Genomic DNA, 19,767 nt, shown 5'->3' on the forward strand with positions numbered 1-19,767 from the left:
GCGCCATCATGAACCGTTGCATCTATTGTACATGTGTAGAATCACCCATTCATCAGCCTCGTCTTAAGATTACATATATGAAAACCTCCCACCTGGATATCATTCCCCTCATCTAATGTGTCACTGCCCGAACACATTGTAATAGCAACCCAAATATCAAACCTCGCGCCACTTCCTCGATCTGTAGGCAGTCGAAGACCCGTCCCATTGCTTCGCCCGTTGCGGCTTGCCCCATTACACCCGTCAAGGCGGCTGGCACACCTCGCTCAACGAGTAGCCTTCTAGCCTTGATTCGCAATCTCTCCTTCTCTTCCATGGACATCTCTGCGGGCCAAGCCTTCAATTCTTCTTCTGTAGGCATTGTGTTCTCTCGAAGTTTTCGAAGTTGTGCCGCAATACCCGCGTCCGTAGTGTTCGAAGCTATGACCGAGTCTTGAATGAGAGACTGAATCGAGTTCAAGGAAGGATTATTGGGTCGTAGGAGGAATGTCTTTGCTGCAGAGAGTAGTGTGCGGCGGATATTCCATGCCGAAGACAGTGTATAGAGCTCGTTGATGACGGCGAAGAGGAGTTCGACAGCGACTCGAGTTTCCGCTTCCGAAAGAGGGGCAGGCTCTTTGCGGATCTTGCGAGCAGGAGTCTGAACCACAGGCACGGAGAGCCTCCTAGGCGTGGAAAGCGATGGTCGGCCTGGAGAGGGCGCAGTACTTGTGGATGTCCGAGCTGTTGCAGAAGATTCTTCGATTGGCACACCATAATCATCGGCAATATCACTTGGCGGGGGTGGCAATTTGATCTCATCGATTCTCCTTGGAATGTTTTCTTGTGTGGGAGATGATAGGGGAGTAGTTCTCGAAGGCGCTCTGCTTGGATCTCGACTATGGTTTGTGCTTCGTCGTCCACTCATTGACGACCTCGCAGATGACACACGAGGCTCGTTTTCATTTGTATCCTCAGCAATCGAATTGCTACTTGGCCTTCGTTCCATAGGTGGTATTTTGGATGGTTGAGTGTGAATAATCGGCGATACTCGCAAACTGTCTTCACTCGCTCTTCCCTTTCGTGAACCACTAAGAGAAATTTGACTGTCCATTCTAGGTAACGTCGATGTTGACGCTCGAGCTGCAGTGTGGACTCCTACATTTGTCGAGCTCACAGGTGTGCCATTTGCTTTCTTCTGGCCCAGATTTCCAATGTTGGAAAAGACTCCAGTGATGCCACCACCAATGACTTTCCCACCTTCAGCGACTCCTTTGGGCGCGCTCGCAAGTACATCCAGCATCCCCTTACCCATCGTCTCAAAAGCTGAAGGGGTTGGCCAGCCAATCCCGGGGAAGCCATTCCCATTCTTCGAGCTTGAACCAGACATCGTGTGACCTTGGTCTTTCTCTAAGAATCTCTTCATTCCTTCACTTTCAGCGAGAGGCTGATACCAACAGGCATCACGTAAATATCGTTCAAGTTCGCCTCGCAATGACGGCTTTGTATGCTCTTTCCAATTAGGTAATGTCGAGTGCTGTTCTGTGAATGCTGTAACACCTGAAACCTGTGCAATTCGTCGTAGAACCTCATGAAGAATCTCAAAATCAGGGTATCTTCGGACAATCATCCACCCGGGATGATGGGAGGATACAGGCTCAATTTGAACAAGGTAATCTCCCATGGGCTTTGTGCGAATCTTGCCCTTGTCGGATGGCGTTGAGTCATCATGAATGATGATATTCGCATTGTGAAGTGTCAAGGACACCGTTTTTCTTCGAGAACGTGGCGAGCCCTCTTGAAGCGCAAGGGGAAGGTGTTGTGGGACAATCTGGTCGAAGCTGGTGAAGGAAGACCCTGTCTGCGATGGTAACGATGAACTAGACGCAGTAGGCTTGGGAGAAATAGGAGTTTCGGGACGATTACTGCGATTTTCGGTGGTAGGTAGCTCTTTGGTATGAGACTGCGTTGGTGTATTGCCGGTCAACTCAGTCGTCTTCAAGTCCAGTTCATGAGCGTTCTCTTCCACGGCATCCATTAAAGTCTTGGGACCGTCGTTTAATGGTTGTGAGGTGCTTTGAGTTTTCTTTGCGTCCTCTTCTGCAATAAGCTGGGAGAGCCTCTTTGCTTCTTCCATTGCCTCCTCCATTGCCTCCTCTGCCCTGCTCAAACGTTTCTTGTGTCGCTTAGACTCCTGGTTTTGCTTCTCGATCTGCGACTTGAGGGGTTTTGCCAACCCAATATTGCCCACATTACCATCTATATCATGAAATGGACTCCCAGTCTCTAGCCCATTACCCATACCTGCATCTATGGCTTGGTTAAAATCCGGCTCGCCATCTTCTAGAAGATATACAATCCATCCATTTATCCATTCCGGTTTTGAACAACTTTTTAATGTCATATCCAGCACAACACCTCCTAGAATCTCTCTCAAGAAGATCCTTGCTGGATCACAATCATAGGCTGACTTCTCCAGGAAGTTTTGCAGTATATCTTCAGCAATCATTTTGAACTTTTTCATCTGCTGCTTCTCGTTGAGGACATTTGCAAGGTTCGAGTCGGGATTTGAAGACAAGTATGTATATACAGCTTCAGTTGCTGGCATACCCATTCCTTGTGTTGCAGACATGGCGCTTGATAATTCATTGAGGAAAACTATGACAATCGAGGAGGAATTGGTGAGGAAGTCGAGGAACGTATCTGCGGGACGCTTTCGGGAAAGATGGTGGGAAACCGACAGGATGAATCTCGTGAGAGTCTGGCGGGTTGCTGCTGGGAAAGACTCGTCTTTTGGAAGAATGGGACTGTACCACCACTTTACATAGTTCTGTAAAACAGCTTCGATAAGATCATTGAGAGCTGCTCTAGTTTCTGGTTGGAAACCTTCAAAGCTAGCCACTTTAATCTGGTCCTCGATATCTTCTTCCACATCTTGGTCCTTGCCCTCCCTCAGATCCAGAATCCGTTTGACTATGTCCATCCCCTTTTCTCTCCGCGCATCCTCAACCGTACCAGCCAAAGAGCTCTGGCCCTCCCATGTTGCATGCAACACCACTCCTCCCAGAATTCCGATCAAAACCAACCCCAGTCTTCCCAGGACGAGATATGTACAAGCCGCAAGACTAACGGCAATTCCACCCAGTGTTTCCACGGAGGCTGTAGATAGAAAGCGCAATGCCTTCGTAGTCAGGTCGTCTTCCCTCGTTGATGCGCAAGGATGTTTTATTACAGGCTTGGGCTCTTTGGCGACAGCCAGGCCGTCGCCCTGCTTCGAGTCTCCGCCTGTTCCGTTCATCGCCCTGGTAATTGGTGCTGGCGCATGCTGAATTCGGCTGGTTCGGTCTTTCGAGGCCTACTGAGGGACCGGAGACTCTTTGACGGTCCGAGATTCTTTGATTGCGCAACCCGGGGGATTGATCGGATTGAGGGGCAAGGTGTCTTCTTCGCAATCAATATTGTGCTTGTGCAACAGGTCCTCTTTTTATTCACAGATGCGAGTTGTTTGAATGGGTAAATCATGAGGTTTACCTACATAATCTATGTGTCCCCCTTTTAAAATAGAATCCGCTTTACCCTTTCAAGAAACAGCCGGGTTAGCCCTGCCAGCTCGCGTCTTGTCGCGTCGGATCGAAGCATATAGCAACTCCGCATTTGACATAACTCCAAGTATACACTTCCTTAAGCTCAAGCAAACATCGAGAACAATAATTAAGAAGCACTTTCTCTCGAATCAAACGCTCAGTCCACCGAAGCGAGCATCGCCAATTACTCCAACCCCGGTTTCTCACCCAATCACAATGGCTAAAGGAAAGAGAGGTCATGAGGAGGTTGAGACCTACGAGTCCGATGGTGGCTTCGTTTCCAACGATGACGGAAAGGCCCCCAAGACCAAGAAGAGTAAGAATGCAGCTTCCAAAGCCAAAGCCAACCCTGAGAGCAAGTTCTGGGAGGTGAGCTGTTTCTGCCACGTCCACTCAAAATAGACTCTGACAAGACCTCAAGCTTTCATCTTCCAACACTCCCCGCAGAGTCGAAGTCTCGGAATTCAAGGGCTCGAAGCTGGTCAACATCCGGGAGTTCTACCAGAAGGATGACGAATACTTGCCGAGCAGGAAGGTACTTATTATGCCTATCATTTGCGTGGTTGATTCTTACTTTGCTAGGGCATTTCCCTGTCAATTGATCAATACAAAGCCTTCGTCAAAGCCATTCCAGCGATAAACGCGGCTTTACGTTCACAGGGTGTCGAAATCGAAGGATCTGAAGAGGTTGAAGCGGAACAATCAGAGGAGGAGGTTAAGCCGAAGCGGAAGATAAAGGCTAAGGCTAAAGAGGAGGAGAAGTTGAATATCGAAGCTACGAGTGATGAGGAGGATGATTGAACATGGCGATACACTTGACATCGAGATCTCTTCACGCCAGGTACGAAATATGCGGTACTCTGGCTTAATATCCTATCGAATCGAACTTAATGGGACTTGTAATTACTACGGGGTATAAAGGTATAGCTTTCAGAACAGGGACATACGGCACCTACAGCAATAGCATGAAGGGGTAGCAAAAGGAAACAGCACAGCTAATTCGAGCCGCCATGATGGGACTACGGAGTGTAGGATAACTTGGGATGCTTTGAGCATAATACAATGGAATGAGGACTACCCCTAAGCACTAGGTGTTTTCGCGCATCATTCCATGTCACTCTGGCAGTGAGTTCTTTAATTTCTGTTCTCTACTTGTACGCCACGTTGTTTTGTCGGTGACTGTTTTTCCTCAACGCGAGAATGAATGACCCCAACCTCGAGTTCAAGTGAGAGGTGCGTTTCTTGAGCCGAGATTATTGTTTTCAGTCTTCAAATTGAGCGAGACATTAAGCTGAAGGTTAAGGTAGTATTTTCTCTCCATATTTTCAAAGATTATGGATGGCTTTGGACTAGAGTTGATCTTGGTTCCTTTGTCGTGTTACCTATCGTACTATGAATGCAAGAGTCATTCAATTTGGACCAGTCGAAGTTCTGCTGCATTTTGCATGGCCGTCTACTGATGTTTCTTATCTGCTTATGTCTTCCTAGGATATTTGTAATCTACAGCTCTTCTTATTTGAACACCCATCCAAACTACAAGACACAAAACCCAATGATATTTTGTTAAGCGGTCTAAGTAAGACACGAAGGTCTCCGATCAGAGCGTCAAAAGCTCTGATGTCACTTTCTATTGAGGGAAACCCTGTGCAACGTAAGGGGGGCAATGCCTGCCTTGAAAATAGGGACGTAAAGAAAAGAAAAAGAGAAGACGTAAATGGAAAAGGTATTCGAGTACAAGTGCTGCTAGCTAAAGACCACAATAGCGCTGGTGATGCAGTTAGGCACATGCAATGTCTCACAGCCCAGCCCAGAGGGACCCCCACCAAGGAGAGACATTCGCAGCCTTACGCTCAGGTCATGAGCCCCTTTTCATTTAAAGCTGACCCTCCCCCTGATCCTTCAGCTTATTATTGCACAGTACAAAGCTGGGCGCGAGAGAGAGTGTGTGAGAAAGAGAGAGAGAGGCATGCTGCGTTGTCCAGATTAGATTTCTCTTCACGTGAGTATTGTCAGAATAGGGTGTGTGGTGTGGTCAGCTTGGTGGGGGTAGGCAAGAGAGCGTGGGATGGAGATGGGATGATGGATGAATGCGTTTGGGTGTGTGCGTGCGGGACCTTCGGGATTAGATTCAGGAACCCGCGTTATTATTGGGTCAAGCTGCAGAATCCGGACGGACAGGCTAGAGCTTCTGGAACGTTGAAACGTGGACGAGTAGACGGTCGGGATTTCAGGCTGGATTTTTAGGAAACGCTATGAGAAGAAGGATCGGTCGTTCCGTTGCCCTCCGGATCAGGACAGTGCAAATGTTTTCGAGATCAGTCGTGTCTTTTTTGCAAAAGATATTCGATGGGTCGATACTTTTGGTCTGTCTCCTGATGTTCTTTCGATGGCTGATGGGTAAGCCACTTGGCAAAATGTAATGCGATGCCAAGGTAGAGGGCAATAAACATCCCTGTGTTGCCTTATTTCGGTCACTTGGAGATGTTCCCTCCCTCCCTGTCTGCCCGTTGTGCTGCAATGGGTCGGTCGCATAGTAGGTAATATACGTTGCAGAAGGAGATACAGGTTTTGGGTGGACTGAGGTTGCATCTTGAATATCAAGTGATCTCTCTAGATCTGCGGTATCTGCATATTCAGCCACAGCTGGCTGGATGTACCTAGGTAAGCCGCGGCCCGTCAAACTGTCATCCCGTCATCATTAATATGGCAGAGAAGAGAGGGGAGGGGAGGGGTAACAGATCGAAGATCCAGCAAACATACAGTACATTACCATCCCGGACCCTGATGGTGTGCGGGAAAGGATGGGGAAGATGGGGAAGATGGGGAAAGGGAAGGGAAGGGCATGCGATTTGTCGGTATCATGGAATCCCAAACGTCTGGGTCTAAAAGCTCGGAATAGCAATGTTGAAGACATTTACTGAGGTATTTACTTGTACCGAGATATCATCTACTGTGAGGAGATAAATTTACCTACCTAGGTAATCAAAAGTACGTAACTAAAATGGCGCATATTAATACTGTATTCGTAGATGTGTTGGCAATTGTTTATGATAGTGAGTGAGAAGAACAATAGCCTGCAAAGCGATCTGCATCAGGAAGGGAAGTTCACCGCTGCTTTGATCTTAATCTTATTCTTTCTCACTACTGTACGGTAGGTAGAATACTCTCTCACTCCACTCCATGGCTTTGCGATGACTTTCACTTTCTTACCGTACCGTACCGTGCAGTACAGTACAGTACTGTACCTCGCCCTCGCCCTCGCCTCGGCTTCCCCTGGCGGCACATCCTTGTATGTTTCTGGTTGATGACAACGCAGGCAAATGCAACTTCTAAATGCCATCCACATCTGTGTCCATCCATCCATCCATCCATCCATCCACCGTCCATTTTCACTCACGACTTCTGCACCCAGCTGCCTTGAATGGACCAACTCCTCCGAGTTCAGTCTGTTTTCGTGTCCCTTGCCTGTCTTTCACTCTTCCACCCACAAAGAAGTCACACACCCCATACCGATACCATACCCATACCCATACCCATACCCATATTCATACCGACAATCCGAGTACACTACACACCACACCACGCCACACACATCTGCCCTGCCCTACCGTTAGGTCCCCACCTTTTCCTTGGCTGGCGCTGGCCTTACCAAAACCGGGATTCTTCTTCGCGTGCGCTGGTGTACAGTGGAGAAGGCCGGGCAATAATAGAGTCGGGACTACGACTACGACATACTACTACATTTTGAACCCCAACCTTTCCTCCGTGTAAACATGTCCAACTCAATTTCTGGTACGTCGAATGAGACAGCTGAGCCAGCGGATACAACAGCAGCGGCCGCCAGTAACCAATCCCACCACCACCACCAATCGACTTCGACGCCGTCTAAACTATCTCGCGACTCTTCAATACCCTCAATACCCACCAATACAACCAATACCACCACAACAAAGAGACTCCAACCCAGACGAACCCCCACGCCGTCTGCCGCAAACAGCCCTTCACCTTCGCGAGAATCGTCTCCTGTCCGCCCTTCACTAAACAACAAATCTACCTCGTCGACAACTCGGTCTGCCGGTGATCGTTCGAGAAAGAACAGCGTACAGGACGTTAGTCCCTCGCGTTCGTCCAGCACTCATACAAACCCACCATCTGCTGCCGCTACTCAAAGAGCTCTATCTGCTGCGTCTATACCCACTTTACACCCAGGGGTGTCGGAGCCCATCATACGAGCTCCAGTTGCACAGAAACCGTCAATTACTTCAGAGATCAAGGACACCCCTCGCTGGCCCATATCCCCAAGACTTAGATCACCTCCCCCTACAAACACGCCATCCATCATTTCACCGCGGAAACCCGAGCAGGAGGGCCCGGCCATCAATGTTCAGCGACTATCGAAGGCACCAGAGAAATCAGAAGGAAAGCAACCACAGACGGACTCCGGGGTAGAAGATTCACTTTTAGCACCGGGAATGAGAACGCCGGCGAGGGGTGCCAGCGGGGCTAGTACTACATTGGAGACTGTACAAGAGATCAGCCAGCCAAATACTCCTGCAAGGAGCTTTGATGGCTCCGAGAAGTCGGAAGATGGTTCATACGGAGCTCCATCCGAAGACGGGTCCTCTGTTTCTACTATCAGAGCTACTTCTAGCTTTCCTACTGCGAACGAGAGCGGAAGCGAGAGCGGCGGCAAGGGCGAGATTAAGATGAGGAGTGCAACTGCTCCTCCAGTTACAGCATTACGGCCGGGTGGTCCCGCCACAAAGTCCTTCTCCGTAAGCGCTGGCGCTGGTAGAGGGAAACCGTCAGGGGAGTCAACCAGGAACATGACAGTGGAGGCGGAGACTGTCAGCTCCGTACCGCAAGTCAACGTAAGTGGGCAAGGTGCCAGCGGTAGCATCCGTGCGAAACCAAGCTCCGAGACAATACGGCCGAAGAAAGAAAAGAAGAAGACTGGCCGGAAGACTCCGTCAGTAACTTCTGGCACGGGTGAGCGTCCACATTCGTCTAGATCCCAACATCATCATTCTACAAGAAAGGTTACTGCTCCTTGGTCACATGATTGGGCGTACGGTCAAGGCTCGTATTCGCCACCAAGCAGTGGTGAACCAAGTCCTGTTCATCAAGTCCAACATAGTCAATTTGTTGTTCCAGTATCTCGAAAATCAAGTATAATGAGCATTAGTAGTGTAAGTTCTTTGCTAATCAGAACCCGTCCAGCATCCTCAAAAGCAGATATCTTTGAAGCCAAAGTCGCCAGCGCGGTCGACGAAGCAGATTCATCGGACTCCGAGGAGACCTTTGTCTACGAATCGAATCCGCCAGACTCCAGCGATCAACCCCGACGCTATCACTCTCGAACGCCCAGTGCCACTTCTATGGCAAGTCAGGCAGACCAAAGGAAAGGCTCCAGATCTGTGGTTGATGGCGGTCACAGCGTGGCTATGAAGAAAAGTATGAAATTTGCACACTCATCTTACAACAGTACCGGCCAAGAGACGACCACAGGCGAAGACGACGGCAAAGGTACAGCACGAAGTAACCTAGGTACGGGTAGAGGAACAACACATCATCACCACATCGGTCGATGGGGTCGAAATGGTGGTAATGGCCACGCATCCATCTTTGATAACGAATCTCCTTTTCCAAGTGCAACAAAATCAAAATTATCGGGAAATGCATCTAGACAATCATCACGGCCTACAAGTCCGAAATATTCGAATACGAGAACGGTGGGTAATGGAAAGAAGTCTTCGCCGATTCTGTCGGGGTATGATTTAGATGATGGGGCGGATGATGAGCGTACACCATTAATTCCGACTGTTCGCTCGGCAAGATCTAATAATCGAGGTCGACGACCGGGTGGATCTTCGATGCGTCAACTGGAACACCAAGCGTCGAGACAAAATCAGTCGTTCTTTGCAAGATTTGCAGGATGTTTCGTGCTTTCGATGATGATAATTTTGGTAATATCCGGAGCTGTTGGGTTCATGTTTGCGACAACTCAGCCTCTTACCGAAGTCAAGGTGTTGTCTTTGAAGAATGTCCTTGCAAGTGAACAAGATGTCATCTTCGACATGCTGGTACAGGGAAGGAATCCAAACATTGTGGCTGTTGTTGTGGATTCATCAGATTTGGTCCTTTTCGCCAAGTCAAAATATGCCGGTACAGATTCAGAGTGGTGGGCGCATGCTCCAAGACCTGATGATATACTTCGACGAGGACTCCGCAAACGAGACGATGATCCTTACGATCCGCCCCTTGGAAAGGATCCTTCTACAAACCCAAACCTGGAAATCGGTCACGTCTACGAACTCGACAGCCCATTAACATTCGAGGGGTCTCCATTCCATCACACAAAGTCCCAAAGTATGGGTCAGATTCGCATTGATCACCCGGGCAACAAGACCAGCCCCGCGGGGAGCCAGCGATGGGGGAGAGTGTTGCAGCACGAGTTCGAACTGATTGTTCGAGGAACACTCAGGTACACACTTCCTTTGAGCCAGCGTATTAGGAGTATATCCGTCGAGGGCCGAGCGATGGTTAAACCGAATGCCGCGGACCAAGATCCTGATCTTGTGCATATAATACAGGGTCTATCTGCGAGCACGGCACGTGGTTAAAACACCACACCCCAAACTTTCCTTTGTCATCTTGCTTCCGTCTTGTACAATTCAGCGAGCGTTTTTACGAATCAAGCGTGGGCGAAAGAAAGAGGCGCATTTGCAGTGGAATTGGAACAGCATACACATGCTTGCTTCTTCACTTGCTTTTTTTTATTTTCAGGATCACGGGCTTGGACAGACAGTACACGGAGAACAAAAGACTTTCAAAAGTTACGAGCATGGATGGCATGGGCTCTCCTTTCTTTCCTTCTTGTATTGGGACTGGGTGGGAGGCGGCGAAATTCAACCATAGACGGTCATCCATCACACTAAAGAATGGGACTTTTCCCTTTCTCTGCAAAAGGGCGAATCACGATACCCGGCTGGTTTTTGTTTTTGTGTTAGTTTGACGAGGGAGCAAGCGAACGAGCGAATGAGAATGTGTAGAATATAGGTAGGAGATGTGTACAAATCGAAAAGAAAGAAGAAGACGCTGAGCGAGACGTTATATGATGATTGCGAGGGAGGGGACTTGTAGGGTCTCGAGATACTTAGATTGTGTGAATGATGAGGTTGTGATGATACTTTGCTGTGCTCTCCCATCACGTCTAGTTTTTATCTTGAGTAATGCATGTATGTATGTATGTATGTATGTGACTTTACTTTGTAACAAGTCTTAGTTAGACATATAATTGATTCTACATACTATACCACCACGACATCAGGTACTCGAGTATACAGTATTATCGAGACAAAAAAAGGGCCCGGCTTGTTTTCTTTGAAATAGGCATCGTATGTTCGAAGAGTTAGTCTATCAGCCACCCAACCACCCACTCACTCCGCTCTCCTTATTACCCAGCTTAGTGAAGCGAGTAGTTTCAATCCTATCTATTCACCCGATCTTAAGAGTGACTAAGCTCTATAGACTATGATGCTTCTGGTGGCAGCCTTTGATATAGATGGATTGCAGCCAGCAGCTGTGGGAAGGGGAGGGGTGATTCGGCTTCGGAAAGGCAGGGCATCCAACAGTTGGTGGCTGGTGGTTTCGAGAATAATCACATGATCAAAAATTCACAAATTCTAAAAGATGACAAGATTCTTATTCATCATCTCTATTAGAGGTTTCACATGCTGACAGTATCGGTTTTCTATGTACATCATCAAAACCCTGTCCCAGCAGTAATACCCCCCTCCCTCAAACATAGCTCATACAAAGCAACCAAAATCTGGTTAAGCTATAGCAAGCAAGCAAGCATCATAATAGTTGAAGACATCATCCACCAAAAAACAAAGCGACAAGACAAGAATCGAATACACAAACTGGCAAAAGTAAGCGTATAAGGTCTATCATAATCTGAAACACATGATTATTACTCTTCACACCCGAGTTCTATCATAATCATTCCTTCTCGTGGACTTCGTGAATGCGTAAAAAAGCTATTTGGGGGCGCGCCTCGAAGATTATGTAAAGAGCGGGCAAAAAGCTTATAAGGCTGATATAATATATCGTCGTCATCGTTCGTCGTTTGCAAGTGAAGATCGTGTACCCGCACCATTATCCTGCAAACGCCGTAACACCAGTTCCAAATTCAAAGAGGAGTCATCCAAACCCTCGCCGATCCTATCCAGGAGCGAGCGAGTTACGGCGGATGGTATATGAGCAAGTCGGTTGGGCAAAATCTCAGTGGGGTTAAACCTCAAACATCCATCATTTCGGCGTCATCGGCGAGGATATCATCAGCTGGACCCCAATTGCCCTCGAAAACTGTTGCGCCTGCCCGACGTCTAGATTCGACCCATTGAATGCCATCAGACTCCAAGGCTTGGTGGATGGTTGGGCGATTCTCGGGGGTAGGGCTGATCATCCAGCGAACGAGCCTGTCCAGGGCGTGAACATGGTACATGTCCCTCATGAACGGTGGGGCTTGGTGAAGCTCGCCTCTTCGTCCAGAGCCAAAAAGGTTTCCAGGATCATGAGATAATGACCTGCTCGATCCCCCGATATTTCGCTTGCGAGAAGTCAGAGTGGGAGAACCGAAGTCTGTCTCAAGCTCATCATCACTGCCGAATAAATCCATACTTATATCGCTTTCCTGAATAGGAATCCCTTCGGCGTCTCGCAGCATCGAGCTGTCATTACTGAAGGTAAGACTAGGGATGTCGCTCATGTCACCGGAGCGAAGTCGTTGCCATGTAGGACCGTTGTCGGGAAGTTGAACATTAGCAGCAATCTCGAGCATGATGAGACCTAGAGCAAATATATCGGCTGGTTTGTCGTATTTGCCCAAGAGAATCTCCGGACCAATGTATTCACGGTCGCCTTCTCCCTCGATCCCAGACTGAGCAGGCCACGTAGCGGCCATGCCGAAGTCGCCAATCTTGAGCACACCTTCGAAAGTGATTAAGATATTGGCCGGTTTGAGATCTAAATGAATAAATCCCGAATCATGAATATGCTTCAGACCCTAGAACTTGTGTTAGCCCTCAACTATCTCTTAGGATGGCATCAAACTTACCTGGCTGAGCTCAAGCATGATCTTCCAAATACGGAAATCATCCAGTCTTCCCTTTCGGCCCACCTGCGAGAGGAAAAGATCGAGACTGCCTTCTTCGCAGAACTCAGTCTGGATATAAAGGTAGTTTTTCTCTTCCCAGCTATCGATGAGATGTACGACGTAATCAGACTGTCCCAGTGCTTTGAGCACGTTGACTTCCTGCAGTTTCCTTTGACGGTCCCTGATGCCTTGGTAAGGCTGTCGTGACTTCTTGACAGCAAACACCCGTTCTGGTAAGGGCGTTGGGGGAGTTCTACGTTGCAGTGGCGATTCAGATGCCCCAAGATAGAAAGAATTGGTTGTGTTGAGAGGCGTAGTTTGTGTGACGCGATAGACCTGAGAGAACTCTCCCGTCCCGATCAACTCCGCCTTCTCGAATCGTGACGAGAGTGATTCATCAAGTTCCGGTCCCGTAAAGTTACTAATAGGTGTCATGCTGAGTCGTCGATCCCCAATCTGTGCGAAGTATTCTCGGCCAGTAGTCGGGGTGGCTGGAGGTGGCATAGAGGCACTGCTGGTAGGACCTGAGTTTCCAATCTGAATATCGCGGGGGTTTGAGATGGAAAGACCACTAGGGTCAGGTGGCAGCATGCTGTCCTGTGGTGTTTGAGGCGAGAGCCTCTCGACGAAATCTATGCGCTCCAACGGACTCGCTGGAGCCAGAATACTAATTTTAGTAAAGCTCAATGTTCTTGAGGGGCTGAGACAGGCTATTGTACGAAACTTCGACATCATTGGAGTCGGAGAATGTATAAATGAAGTCCTAAGTGAACGAGACTTGCTGACGGACGGCATGGACATGAAAGCTTTGGGGCCAAGCCTAGTATTGGCTGTAGTCGGAGAGTCGCTCATGTCCATGGATCCATCACTATCGTCTGCTTCCTGTTCGCTTGGGCCTGTAGAAAGATTCAACTTACTGCTCACTCTGGGGAGTTTCTTGGATAAGCCATAGCCCACAGCGGATGTGGAAGCGGCCATACTTCGATGGTTGCTTGGACTTCCATTGCTCTGGTGCCACACCGAGCCAGGTGCAAGAGCCTGCTTTGTTGGAGTTGGCGGAAGGTCGAATTCAGAACTCTGGCTGTCACCCTTCAGGTCGCCATCATCTCCATCAACACTGAGAAAGCTGCCTCGTCGTGTTGAACCCGGTCTGCCAAATGCGCTACCGAATACACCATTTCCCTTTCCAAATGTGACTGGTGCAACTTGGGTCCCATGGGGGTTGAAAGGTGTTGAGGGTGTGCCAAAGGAGTGTCGAATGTGTCTCGCCTTGGCAATTGCGCTGCCAGGAACCTGCTGCTGAGGGTAGGTCGCAAAGATATTGACTGGTTTGAATTTACACGGTGTGTCAGGAACATTCGATTTGGCACCATAAGAAACATGTTGCTCTTCTGGATGGCGATTGACTTTGGAGATGAGGCCCGTAGACATGAATGCAGCTGGTAACGGCTTCACCGATTTGTAATTTTGAGGTGTTGAAAACGACCCATTCTCATCTTCTCCAGATGGTCGTCCAAGTGGATATGGCCTCAACGACCCTGCGGGCAAAGATTTGGAGAAATCTAGTCTAGGCCTCCGCTGATCGTTAAAATTAACCGGGACATGCGTAGGAGATTCATCAACGAGGCTCGAACTTGACGAGGAAGTGGTCATAGTCCGCGATAATGGATGAGGTTGATGCGCTGGTTGATTGACCATGTGCATGGATGCATTTGGAAGACTGCCTTGTGAGGTAAAAGGACTATCTCTAGCCATAGGGGGCATGAATGAGTCCAAAGACACTCGGGGTCTGTTTTTTTGGGGTGTGGATACATCTGGGGCGTTGTTGTTGGCCTGATGTTGAGCAGCCAGAAGTTGAGCTGCGTGTCTTCTGCCCCATGAAGTCTTCTCTCCGTGTCGCTGCTGTAAAGTAGACTTCCGCAATGAAGACGATCGACGAGGCATTGATGTAAGGTTTGATCCGCTCTCAGCAGAGAGAGACGATGTGGATAACTCATATTCATGATTAATATCGTCATGGATATCGAATTGCGGTGAGGATACAGGTCCGTGATCAAAGACATTGAAGTCGTGGCCAAAGCTTGCTGAACCATGTAAACTCCTTCTTTTGGCGACTGGGCTCCCTAAACTTGCTTGATCAAGATTCATGATCGCATCACTGCGCTTCAGAGGGCTCGAGGTTGACGCGCTGAGAGGAGTGTCACTGCACCCGTCGCCCAGCCGTGAGAGCGCATGATTTACAGGCGCACTAATGTCCATATTGAAAGCCGTCCTTGCGCTTCTCTCGAAACTCTTGCGCTCCACGGGGCTCGTACTTGTACTATTCTCCTGCCCGCTTGTAGATGTAGCGGACGAGCTTGGGGTCGCGTTTCCAGCATCCGACGTTTGGCTCAAAACACGTTTCACGGGACTCCTGGGTGACGTTCGAGTGCGTGAAGAAGGTCGCGGGGGAGCGGTTTTGGCCCGCCCAGAAGAGCGCAGTGCTAACTTTGCGCTTGGTGGAAATGGCACGGCCAACGGAGACGGTGTGTGCGGAGGATTGCTGGTGCTACCGGTAAAGATAGTAGGCTGCGAAACAGTGTGCTTTGGTGACGAGAATGGCGACGGCGATAGCGGTGATTTGGGCGATGAGCTTGGTGACTTTTTGACAAGATTGAACTTGGATGGAGATCTTGAGAGCGAGCGCCTAAGAGATCTCACGGCGGAGGTAACATCGACGTGGTGTACGTGTGTCGGGGAGGGCAAAGTAAGGGTCCCGCCACCACTATTGGAGTAGGACATGATTGTAGTTGGAATGCGGCAATGCTCGCGTATGATATCTAAGATGAGGTGGGGGAGAGAATTCACTCTCTGGGGGTGATGGCTGAACTATTTTCCACACCGCATAGAGATAGATCTTTCGAAGATTTGAGGGACTCTGAATCTGAATGCAGTTGTCGATAAAGTGTATGACTGACTGTTGGTCGGAGGGTAAGGCGAGGAAGTCGGCGGTCTACACTTATGTTTTTCGCTCAGTCGATAACAAACTGGCTCGATTAGGAGCGAGTGTTGACTTGAATGGAATGCTGCAGTTTGAAACGACGGAGGAATGTTTCGCGATCTGAAGCGCTGAGGTTGTGGTGTGGTGGTGACGTGGGAGGAGTCGATCTCATGGAGAAGAACGGCTAATACTCATGACAAGAAATGAACTGGGGCTGATGCTATCCCAACTGCATAGCACTAGACTCTACACTTCGCACTCCCAACCCCTAAAATACCAGATCCTAAGGGTGCCTGCCAGCGTTCGAGAGAATATGTGTCGGCGATGGCGATGAGGATGTTGATAAAGGGGAGGGGAAGAGAGGCGGAAGGAGACGAAAGAGTGGAGGGCGGAGGAGTGGGTGTAAATGCAATGCGTGGCAATCGTGAGGAAAGAGTCGGAAAACGAATGGATGGATGGATGGATGGATGGATGGGTGTTTTGGTGTTGACCACTCGAGCGCGCCTCGCTTAGTCTTATTCGTTGACGCGACGGATGGGTGGCACCTGCACCTTGCGATCCCCACTCCAATTACGCACAACTGGTGGTGGTGTTGTTGTTATTGTTGTTGTCGTTGTTGTTGTTTCCGGTATTGACGACGACGACTTCTAGCAGGCGCGATGAGGATGAATATGAAGACGAAGATGAAGTTGTAAAAACAGAACAGAGAAAAGGGGTCACAGTCAAAAGAGACTTAATTAGACTTACACATGAAATTGATGGACGGGTGCATGGCATGGCATGGCACTACACTACCATACCGCCATCTTGTTTACTCTGGGGACGCGCTCGGGCCAATCACAACGCGTTGATGTGCCTGCGTATCGTCTTAACTCTTGCCCCGGCTGCTAACCGGGAAAGCCGTTACCGTCCTTCAGGGTTTAAGGCTTTAGAGGGTTTGAAGTGTTTCTCCTCTTTTATTCCACTCCCACCGATCGCCATCATCGACATCAAATGGGAAAGAACAGGAGAGGAGAGGAGAGGAAAGGGAAAGCTGACGTGAACTGCACTGCACTGCACTGCCATCAAATGCCACGTTGACACTTACCACAGGATATACGAGTATGCGCTCCATCTTACCCCTCTACTGCTGCATCATCATTGTTTACAATCCCGCTCATATCAAAACACAACACAACAATAACAACCCCCAACCCTCAACCCCCAAATCAAAACAACTCCGATCTTGCTCCTTTCGTATTTGCATCCGTGATCATGGCGCTGGGATGTATTTTTCGTAATACGGTAAGATTGGCGTGACAGGGCCTAAGCTCCACTATTGATGGATTTGATATTGGGGTAATATCAGAAAAGGGGGCCGTTTTATTATTGCTCATCAGCCATTGCTACCCAATTAATAATTTCCATCTTCTAGAAGTTCCGACGCTTCCATGGAATGGTGGTCACCGTCCAGGGTTCAAAAGCAATCCCGAAATAACTTTACCTACCACGATACGAGTCGCCATGCGTATCGATACAGTACGTAGTTACCTATCGATATCGGGACACGTACCGAAGTCTGATAGCGGAAATCAGATCAATGCGCGCTATTGGCTGGGAAATGAGCATGCTTTCACTCTGTTGTGCGCTTCTCAACCTTTTCGAGCTTTTCCTCATCACCTTCCTTTGCGCTCCGAGAAGTTTAGAAGCCTTGACCCGGTCACGTGGTTGTTCATGTTTGTCCTACTGTACATGCTTGAGGCTTTTTCCTGTATTCTCGTTCCGCATATATTGTCTCGTACTTGGACACAGAGATCTACTTTGTCCCGATCCTGGTAGATGATCAAGATATCATTATATTCCACTCTTTCTGAGACTTCTGGTTACGAGAAAGCCTGTCCGGCTAATGTTCTTCATATTCTCGAGGTATGGCACCGCAGCGATTTACTCAGGCAACAGCGAAAGCCTTTGTATTGAAAGTTTTGTTGCAGCCTGATCTTCGAGATGGTTGAGGTAGGTGCCAGATGCTGGTCACGTGTTTCACGGTACTTCTTTCCTATTGCTTCTCGTATCCAGCAGTCACATCTCTACATCTCTCTACCGTTGAAAGCTTACTGCTTGGTTATCTTCCGATACCCCTCCCCGCACCCCCATTTCTTTTGTCTACCTTTTGCACAAGTGTCACTGTCCTACCTAAAAAGTGTCCCCAAGTATTAATCGTCCAAGCCCCCTTGTCATCGCTTATACATCGAGGTACTGTACCTGATCTAATCATCCCCAAGTTGAAGGACCGCCATGGTCAGTGGCTTGCGTTCATGAAATAGACAATCCATATCTGTGTATTTCAATATCGTCTCTAACCTTGAGTCACACTTCTCATTTTACAGTCTCTGCGAGTTATCTATGATCTGCGATGATGTTGTATGATATTGGGCGAGTTCCTCGGAAGGCGGACGCAATCTTATCTTTGACGTTTGTTTGTCTCTGATCGCTCGTTGTTCTTCTCTTTGCCAAATACAAGTAAATGTATGTATCAATATCCAGATAAAATACACTTGCAACACCCTCGTTACCATTCTCGTGGGTTTCAAGAGCCCTTGTACCCGTCCATCGGAAACATATGCTCGTCATTTCACGACAGAATCTCGCTTGTTTGCTATGCGATGAGCAATGGTCTTGCTCCGGTAGCTCCAAGGCCAGTCAGTGTACACGACTTCTGCAGCTGCCACTTTTTGACGTGATATAAACATGGCGGACTTTGCCTTCTGTTTCAACAGAGATCATGAAATACGATGTCTAATATAAATACAGCTGAATACAATCAGTCTTCCTCCCACCGTGCAAATGGTAGCGCTTGATGTCTCACTCTTGACATTGCCAGTGCCGTGTAGTCCTCATCATCCCTTCTTGCTCTGGATAAGGCTTGAGATTTCTTCCCGTGTGGGTCTTTGATCGAGAGGTCAGCAAGGCCCCCTAGTCTATTTCCGCAGATGAGCCCCTTCATGTCAGCAAGCTCAGCTTGATACCAACCGCAATCGACGCGGCCAGACTAATAATTATATATAGGAGGATGTTCCCCCTTTTTGGGATTATCAAAAACACAGACTCACCCCTTATATCGGGAAATATGCTTGAATTCGTGACTCTACCAACTCCAAGTATTGCAAACCCTGGAAGTATTATTCCTCGGAGAGCCTTCAAGAGAACGAGGCGCGGACGTCGGACTGGTAAGCAACTCGTTGAAGCAATCAATTTGCATTAGACAAAATCTAGAAACTTTTACGTCTCCGGAGTTCTAAGAAATGCATTACTTCCAAACTCCAGAATACTTCTCGATCAAACAATGCTGACTTCCAGAACTTGCAGCAAAGCTCGTAAGGTCAAATTAAGGTTATCTCTGCTCTTGGGGTTCATCCACCCTGACTGATAAATCGAGTGTGCTCAACGGTTCCAGGGACTCGAATGCTGCGACTTGCATCTCTTTATCGAGACGACACAAGAAGGGAAGAACACAGAATCGACAAAGAAAGAATCATACTCCTGCCTAACAGTACCCCCATGCAAATCCCCTGTATCTGCAATAACAGGCAGCAAATCCTGCAGCACCAACCTTCCTTTCCAATCCGGGAAGCGGCTCGAGTAAACTTGGCGTGCCTCCTGGGTGGACATTTTCAGCCTCAACCACATCATTTTGCTACGGTACTAGATACAAAGCCAAAAATCCTTCCATACTTATGGAAGTAATCTCGGGATATATGTCTACCGAAAGATATACCCAAATACAAATTCATCGCCGTCACTGCTAAGTCCTGCAACTATGCAGCGTCTTGGACATATTCTTAAGTGTGCAAAATCCCACAAGATCATACTAGTCAACCACTACAACTCAAATTATGAAGACAGTACCTTCAACTGCGAATATGCGGAGCATGGAAACAAACATCTGGGTCAAATACCAGTTTTTTCCCGGTGTGTTTTGTCACGTGAGCATGAGCCTCGGGCTACAGGTACAAACCTGGGTATTTGAAAGAAATTGATTTGGGTTTTATCATTTCCATTGAATAAAAGAAACCCATAGGCTGAGA

General features: G+C 48.4%; 4 protein-coding genes across 4 annotated transcripts; 2 read left to right on the forward strand and 2 right to left on the reverse strand.

Moving 5' to 3' along the window:
- Positions 1–112: 112 nt before the first annotated feature.
- mug122 (Meiotically up-regulated protein) lies at positions 113–3,277 on the reverse strand (the record flags this gene model as incomplete). Its single annotated transcript, XM_031145533.1, has 1 exon — positions 113–3,277. The coding sequence occupies one exon, from the start codon at positions 3,275–3,277 to the stop codon at positions 113–115; it is 3,165 nt and encodes a 1,054-aa protein (XP_031009345.1).
- Positions 3,278–3,779: 502 nt separating this feature from the next.
- On the forward strand, positions 3,780–4,364 carry 80A10.210 (putative RNA polymerase II transcriptional coactivator; the record flags this gene model as incomplete). Its single annotated transcript, XM_031145534.1, has 3 exons — positions 3,780–3,932; positions 3,985–4,098; positions 4,146–4,364. 3 exons carry the CDS (start codon positions 3,780–3,782, stop codon positions 4,362–4,364), a joined length of 486 nt encoding a protein of 161 aa, XP_031009347.1.
- Positions 4,365–7,336: 2,972 nt separating this feature from the next.
- Positions 7,337–10,186, forward strand: VAC7 (Vacuolar segregation protein; the record flags this gene model as incomplete). The annotated part of the gene is made up of 1 exon (XM_031145535.1): positions 7,337–10,186. One exon carries the CDS (start codon positions 7,337–7,339, stop codon positions 10,184–10,186), a length of 2,850 nt encoding a protein of 949 aa, XP_031009346.1.
- A 1,679-nt stretch (positions 10,187–11,865) lies between these two features.
- Positions 11,866–15,504, reverse strand: wee1 (Mitosis inhibitor protein kinase; the record flags this gene model as incomplete). The annotated part of the gene is made up of 2 exons (XM_031145536.1): positions 11,866–12,633; positions 12,685–15,504. 2 exons carry the CDS (start codon positions 15,502–15,504, stop codon positions 11,866–11,868), a joined length of 3,588 nt encoding a protein of 1,195 aa, XP_031009338.1.
- Positions 15,505–19,767: the final 4,263 nt, after the last annotated feature.

The sequence above is a fragment of the Lachnellula hyalina genome, assembly GCF_007821495.1.
Source record: "Lachnellula hyalina strain CBS 185.66 chromosome Unknown contig00006, whole genome shotgun sequence".
In the NCBI taxonomy this organism is placed as follows: domain Eukaryota; kingdom Fungi; phylum Ascomycota; class Leotiomycetes; order Helotiales; family Lachnaceae; genus Lachnellula; species Lachnellula hyalina.